Raw genomic sequence first — 7,582 nt, 5'->3', positions numbered from 1 at the left:
AATCCTGTGTGGCTCTTAATAGTATATATTAAATAATATATATAAATGACGGTTTTGTTGCCCAGAGTTCGGCTTTATTGGCGTTTTTCCATCTTCCTATGGGTGGTGCTGAGGAAGGGATTATATCACAGGTAATGCTGCCAAACCCTCACCTGCACAGTTACCTTCCCCCCACCCATTCTGGGCTCGGAGCCAATTACCTACACCCCTCAGGCACCACCTGTGATTGACGGCTCCCAATTACTCCTTCAGCTCCCCCGTGCCAGAAACATTTAGCTGCTGGTGAACTACATGTCCCAGCATGACCTGTATACACTGGAGATCTACACCTAGCACACCTATCTTCCTAGCATGCAAACCATCCTAGGTAACAGCGCTAGCCCTCCTTTAGACTGAGATGTAAGAAATCAAACGTTTAAGATCAGGGTTTGAGGTAGGCAATTAAAGCTAAAAAATCAGACATTCAGTGCAGGGGTGTATCGCAAAGGCTCAATAATTTAGATTAAATCTATGTGAGTGGTTGTGTATAACAAGTGATCAAAAGATGTATGAAATGTATCTAATAAGTGTTTAAAACTGTGATAAACTGTGAAATATTTGTATCAAGTGTAAATAAATAAATATATTAAATGGTGAATAAACAATGTGCCGATGGGGGCGAAATTCTAAAGTAACCATTTAAATAAACTGAAATGAAATAAACTTCTATCAATGTATCCGTGAATAGTCCAAATCTTTTGTAGTTGTTCAAGTCTTTAAAAGTCCATAACTGTAAGACACTTCCACAACGAAAATTCAGTGCAATCGTGTGTTCAACGAAAATCCAAACTTCCACAGTGAAAAATCAGTACAATAATGTGTCCAACACAAATCCAAAAAACAGAAGAAAAAACGAAGTTTAACATCTTCTGATCTGGTGAGTGTAGTCCCTTGAGGGGATCTTCTCCACTTTTTTTCTTCATTTTTTCTTCTGTTTTTTGGATTTGTGTTGGACACATTATTGTACTGATTTTTCACTGTGGAAGTGTCTTACAGTTATGGACTTTTAAAGACTTGAACAACTACAAAAGATTTGGACTATTCACGGATACATTGATAGAAGTTTATTTCATTTCAGTTTATTTAAATGGTTACACATTGTTTATTCACCATTTTAATATATTTATTTACACTTGATACAAATATTCACAGTTTATCACAGTTTTTTAAACACTTATTAGATAAATTTCACATCTTTTGATCACTTGTTATACACAACCACTCACATAGATTTAATCTAAATTATTGAGCCTTTGCGATACACCCCCCTGCACTGAATGTCTGATTTTTTTAGCTTTAATTGCCTACCTCAAACCCTGATCTTAAATGTTTGATTTCTTACATCTCAGTCTAAAGGAGGGCTAGCGCTGTACATTCTAAGAATACACATCCTATTAAGGGCTGAGTGCCTTTAGTCCAGCCGCTTCCCATACCCTTTTAGAAAAACTATCCTTCACTATTTATCCATTCTATTTTTATTTTAACACATCTTTTTAATAATATTTTTAATATCATTTGTAATATCATATATATCTTATCATTCCCAATTTCCAATAGTGCAAGTTCTTGCAATTAATACATCCTAGGTAACAGCCACAGGTGATGCTGAACCTCCATGATTGAAAGATCGGAAATCCAATGAATGAAGGGGGTAGGGCCAGAGACAGGCTGGGGAGGGAAGTACCAGGGGATGCTGGATGTCCTCCGGCCAGGAAATGAGACAAGCTCTATGTGACTTGCTGCAGATTCTAATGCACATTGTGAGGAAGCTCCCAGTGTGCCATGAAGTCAGAGTAAAGGTGGCCATACACTCTACAACCATCGCAAGACTTTAGTCGTCAGACTTGATAAATGAGAGAATAAAGACCTTGAATGTAATTTTGTGGATGTTTATTTCAGAATCCGGTCACGGGTTTACTGCCGGCCAGCTGTGAACATAAAGATGCCTGGGTGCGGGACAATGTGTACACAATCCTGGCGGTATGGGGTCTGAGCCTCGCGTACAGGAAGAACGCGGACCGGGATGAGGACAAGGCGAAGGCCTATGAGCTGGAACAGGTAAGATGTGAAGAGTAATGGTATCGGGCTAGGAGCCTCCATCACCGAGTCCATGCTCAGAATCTCCTTGCTGTATACTATGTTCCTGTATACTGTTCTATATACAAGACTTGGTTTCTGCAGAGTTCAGCTACGCGAGTTCCTCAACCTCATGGCTGCTCATAAAGGCCGTCCTGTCCTAAGCCGTGTCTAATATTTCATGCAGCGTGTCCCCGCTAAAGGTCATTCTCAATATCTTGTGTCGTGCTGATTGAGCTGCAGGTACAAGGATGAACATAATACTGCTCCCGAATGGGAAGACTCTTATTTGGGTGGCAGGAACTTGTCAGATTTGCTAACGTTGGTCCTCTGGAGGAGTCTGGTGTTCTCAATGCGAACCCATTCTTGTAGATGTTGTAGTAGAATGGAGACTACCATGCTGCAGTAGATCCTAGAATAGCTCCCGTCCAAAGTCCATTTTCCATATCCTTTGAGTCTTGGTTGACTCTTCCAACTACACCAGATGGCCAACCGTTATTTGGTGCCCCCTCCAAAGGATCGAGTTCAGTCCATAAAGACATTGGCCAGTTTGGTGGAGGAACTCAAGTTTCCTGCATGGAGACCTGACCTCAACCCTACGGAACACCTTTACAATGAACTGGAACCCCTCAATGGTTGAGCCAAGATGTTTCCAGTGAAGGTTCCTGGTCATATTACATCATACAAAAACATTTTAGACAATTGTGTTCTTACGGTCTTGTGGTAACAGTTTGGTGAAGACGAGGGATGCACCGATACTGGTTTAGGTGCAGATACCGAGTATTTGGGCAAGTATTCGTACTCGCCCAAATGCTCCGATCCCTCTGAGATTTCCTCTGACAGGCAGTGCTGTAGGGGAACATGGAGTCAGCTTCTCGGGCAATCAGGAAACGGGTGGTGAGTAATGTCCTGGCTTCCTAATTGGCCGGGAGACCCTCTTCCCCGTCAATCACAATTGAACCGGCCAAACAACATGGAGCCGGCTTCCCAGGCAATCAGGAAGCCAGGCGGCATGTTTTTGCCCACCACCAGGCTTCCTGATTGCCCGGGAAGCCGGCTCCATGCCAGCGGAAGCATCAGTATCTGTACTCTGTATCGGCTAGTACCAAATGCAAAATATCGGTACTAGATACCGAAAAAACGGTATCAGTGCAGACCCTTTTCTGTTCCACAGTGACTGTCCCCTGTGCACAGAGTCAGCTCCATAAAGACATGGTGTGACCAGTTTGTGAAGGCCACTCAAGTTCCTCCACACCAGAGCCCCGATCTCAGCCCTATGGAACATAGAAACATTTTATAGAACATAGGTGTACCTGGTGATTGATTTGTGTTCAGGTTTACCAGCCCAGCTCCATAAAGACATGTAGTGACCAGTTTGGTGCAGAAGAACTCCTTGTGTCCTGCACAGAGCCTTCATCTCAACCCTGCTGAACACCTTAGGGGTGACCTGTAATGCCACTAGTGAGCCAGGTCTTCTCATCCAACATCGACAAGTGCTCATTTGGCCCACAATTTTCTCCAGACACCCCCCAAACATTTGTGGAAATCCTTCCCAGAAAAGTGGAGGATGTTTATAGCTGCACAAGGGGCCAACTCCATATTAATGGTCGTGGTTTTGGGATCCCTAACAAGCTCATCACAAGCACAGGGTGTGGCCCTATTTCCAGTATATCTTCATTTCCAAGGGCAGGTGTCCGCTAATGTATTTGGTTTGCATATATTTTGGCAAATGGGGAAGAAAAAGTCCTGGTAAAGAAGCGCTTTGGTAGTGCAGATATACTGGAAATAGGGCCACATCCAGTGGTTGTGATCAGATTGCTCTCTCCCCATGGGTGGAGGTGGGGGTTGTGCTGGTGGGAGCAATATAGGCCACCACAGCCTGAAAGTTGTTGCCTGTTTGGGCCCCATGTTTTTGGCTCCCCAGCTGGCCCCCATGTTTTTGTTTCCCCCGCTGGCCCCCATGTTTTTGTTTCCCCTGCTGGCCCCCATGTTTTTGTTTCCCCTGCTGGCCCCCATGTTTTTGGCTCTCCCGCTGGCCCCCATGTTTTTGGCTCTCCCACTGGCCCATGCTTTTGGCCCGCTGGCCCCCATGTTTTTGGCTCTCCCTCTGGCCCATGCTTTTGGCTCTCCCGCTGGCCCCCATGCTTTTGGCTCTCCCGCTGGCCCCCATGCTTTTGGCGCCCCGTTGCACCATATTAAGAACAGAGGTCTTGCTGCACTCCTTACCGGAACATCCAAGAGACCCGTGCAGACGGCACCATATGCGCCCTCAAACTCATGTGTTTGATCTGAACAGACTAAAGCAAATTTAACCTTTTTAACAGTAGACACCTCAATGAATCATTTTCAGAATGTTTGCTGACTGGATACAACCGATTCGCCTCTAAGCCAATGACATGCCTGCTTTTCTTTCCCTAACAGAATGTGGTGAAGCTTATGAGAGGTCTTCTCCAATGCATGATCAGACAGGTACGTGTGCCTACAGCTTGGCCAACAGCCGTCTATGTACAGCCTTCAAAAGGCGAGAAGTGTTTATTGAAATTACTTGCTATTTTGACTTTTTCATGGTTTTCGGCACATTAGTTCAGGTTGGGGAGCAGAGTGAAGAACGTCCGTCCATACTCTGCTCCGTGTAAACACTGAGACAGGAGAACTGCGCTCGCAGCCTTCCCATCTCAGCTGTCGCAGGAGAGCCAGCACAGTGTTGTGCTAGAACTCCTGCATTGGAGATGACGGGTTCCATAAAGAGAACCCGTCACCTCCAAATGCTATCGCACAGGGGCTTGTCAGCTCCTGTGTGATAGCAATAAAGTTAAGTGAAACTGCTTTAAAAATATGGCAGCACTACAGTTCTAATTGTTTCCCCCTCCAGGTCTTCACATAGTCTACACTCTGGATGAAGTCACCTTTATACAAAATTTGGTCTTTTACATTGAAGCAGCTTATAAAACAGCGGTAAGTGAGATGAGAACGTGTAACGTGTATGGGATGTGACTTGTTAGAACTAATCTGCTGCTCATTTCATTGGTCATCGGATCTCTTATGTCTCTTTAGGACTTTGGGATGTGGGAACGGGGCGATAAGACCAATCAGGGCATCAGCGAGCTGAACGGCAGCTCGGTTGGAATGGCCAAGGTAAGGGAAGTGCCGGACACGTGGAGGTCCTTTTGAATGGCACGCGGCTTCACTTTCAGAATATGTTCTTGTTGCTTTCATGTCACTGATTCATTTACACGTTGCCGCTCATAGTCGCTGCGTTATTTAACTCCAACGTCAGCGTTTGGGCAACAGCAGTACTTGGAATCCCATTCGGGACTTGAATGAGGCATTAAATAAACATTTTAATCTCTTCTTAAAAGCCGTTGCACGCTTCCTATGTTGTCACTGGTGACCGACCGCTCGCTGGCTGGAGGGGAGAGGTGCTTGCTGGCTGGGTGAGCAAGGAGTCTATTGCTGGCCAGGTAAGCAAAGCATCACTCCCTTCCCGGGCCAAGTGAATGGGGGTGTCGCTCCCTTCCCGGGCCAGGTGAATGGGGGTGTCGCTCCCTTCCCGGGACAGGTGAATGGGTGTGCCGCTCCCTTCCCCCCGGACAGGTGAATGGGGGTGTCGCTCCCTTCCCCGGACAGGTGAATGGGGGTGTCGCTCCCTTCCCCGGACAGGTGAATGGGGGTGTCGCTCCCTTCCCGGGACAGGTGAATGGGGGTGTCGCTCCCTTCCCGGGACAGGTGAATGGGGGTGTCGCTCCCTTCCCGGGACAGGTGAATGGGGGTGTCGCTCCCTTCCCGGGACAGGTGAATGGGGGTGTCGCTCCCTTCCCGGGCCAGGTGAATGGGGGTGTCGCTCCCTTCCCGGGCCAGGTGAATGGGGGTGTCGCTCCCTTCCCGGGCCAGGTGAATGGGGGTGTCGCTCCCTTCCCGGGCCAGGTGAATGGGGGTGTCGCTCCCTTCCCGGGCCAGGTGAATGGGGGTGTCGCTCCCTTCACGGGCCAGGTGAATGGGGGTGTCGCTCCCTTCACGGCCAGACGAGTGGGGTGGCCAGATGAGCAAGCAGTTGCTCCCTTGCTTGCTTGATGGATGAGCGAGCAGTTGCTCCTTTGTGGGCCAGAGGAGCCAGGACTTGCTCCCCCGCTGGCCAGACTTGCTCCCATGCACCATTTTCCTCCCTATTTCTTTACATTTGATGTCTTTATGATGAAATCCGTCTCTTCCTCAGGCTGCCCTGGAGGCGTTGGATGAGCTCAATCTGTTTGGTGCTAAAGGCGGCCCCCAGTCTGTCATCCATGTGTTGTCTGATGAGATCCAGCATTGTCAGGTACGGGGATGACCTGTGCTCGTAGTGTCCTCGTCTCTGCTTCTCGCCCCATAATCATCGTCTTTCCTCTTTTATAGTCTATTCTTCAGTCCATGCTCCCGAGAGCTTCCACGTCCAAGGAGATAGACGCCGGCCTCTTTTCCGTCATCTCCTTTCCAGCCTTTGCTGTGGAGGACGCTCAGCTAGTGGACATCACAAAACAGGAAATCATTATCAAGTTACAGGTATCGTAGGAGCGAGATATCAATATGTACAGATTCTACGCTCTTCTTTTCTTCCCATCATTCCTTGCATCAGTCGTCCTACTTCATTTCCATGTACAGGAGAGGAGTGTGGAGGATATCACAGGGGGCAGTATATACACTGTATCGGAATAGTGAGCCGTCTTTTACGTTCCTTTATTTATTGGTGATCTTTCTATACTCAGGGCCGGTACGGTTGTTGTCGTTTTCTGCGTGACGGATATCGCACTCCGCTGGAGGTATGAGCTCCCTCCTCTCCTCTGAGACCTAAAACATAATTAATATTTCTGTATATAATGTTGTGTTCTCTGTACATTGTATCAGGATCCCTCGCGGCTGTACTATGAGCCGGCGGAGCTGAAGCTGTTTGAGAACATTGAGTGTGAGTGGCCTCTGTTCTGGACGTATTTAATCCTGGATGGGATCTTCATTGGTGACATGGAGCAGGTGAGACCCCCCCTCCCCCGGGGATGTGAATAGGACGCAGTATATAGATACAGTATACAAAATGCCAACGTTGTTTCATTTATATTTCCCTATCCCAGGTGCAGGAATACAGAGAGGCTCTGGAAGGCGTCCTCATCAAGGGGAAGCACGGCGTGCAGCTGGTCCCAGAACTGTACAGCGTCCCGGAAGATAAGGTCCGGGGTCCTGTAGACGAGGGGAGTGTAATGCAGAGAGATGGAATATGTTGGGGATCAAATTGATGTTTCCTATTTCAGGTGGAAGAAGAATATAGAAACCCGCACAGTGTAGACCGGATCCCCATGGGAAAGCTTCCACATATGTGGGGGCAATCCCTCTACATTCTAGGATGTCTGATGTCCGAGGTGAGAACGGAACTTCTCCTCTCCACATTACTATGATTTCTGTCTCTCGCCTCTCCTCCCTCTCTCTCTCGCCTCTCCTCCCT

General features: G+C 47.5%; 1 protein-coding gene across 1 annotated transcript in view; it reads left to right on the top strand.

The window, feature by feature from the left end:
• The window catches only part of PHKA1 (phosphorylase kinase regulatory subunit alpha 1), a gene marked incomplete at its 3' end in the record, with an annotated part of 17,378 nt that extends 9,879 nt beyond the window's left edge, over positions 1-7,499 (top strand). Inside the window, exons 3-12 of the mRNA XM_018564242.1 lie at positions 1,939-2,097; positions 4,537-4,636; positions 4,988-5,070; positions 5,170-5,250; positions 6,329-6,427; positions 6,505-6,651; positions 6,855-6,908; positions 6,994-7,116; positions 7,215-7,310; positions 7,392-7,499. Coding sequence (XP_018419744.1) covers positions 1,939-2,097; positions 4,537-4,636; positions 4,988-5,070; positions 5,170-5,250; positions 6,329-6,427; positions 6,505-6,651; positions 6,855-6,908; positions 6,994-7,116; positions 7,215-7,310; positions 7,392-7,499 — 1,050 coding nt within the window. The remainder of the gene's footprint in view (positions 1-1,938; positions 2,098-4,536; positions 4,637-4,987; positions 5,071-5,169; positions 5,251-6,328; positions 6,428-6,504; positions 6,652-6,854; positions 6,909-6,993; positions 7,117-7,214; positions 7,311-7,391) is intronic.
• Between the last annotated feature and the right edge of the window lie 83 nt (positions 7,500-7,582).

The sequence above is a fragment of the Nanorana parkeri genome, unplaced genomic scaffold, assembly GCF_000935625.1.
Source record: "Nanorana parkeri isolate BGI_ZX_2015 unplaced genomic scaffold, ASM93562v1 scaffold740, whole genome shotgun sequence".
NCBI classification, from domain to species: Eukaryota; Metazoa; Chordata; class Amphibia; order Anura; family Dicroglossidae; genus Nanorana; species Nanorana parkeri.
This window is presented reverse-complemented; position numbering and strand designations above follow the sequence as displayed.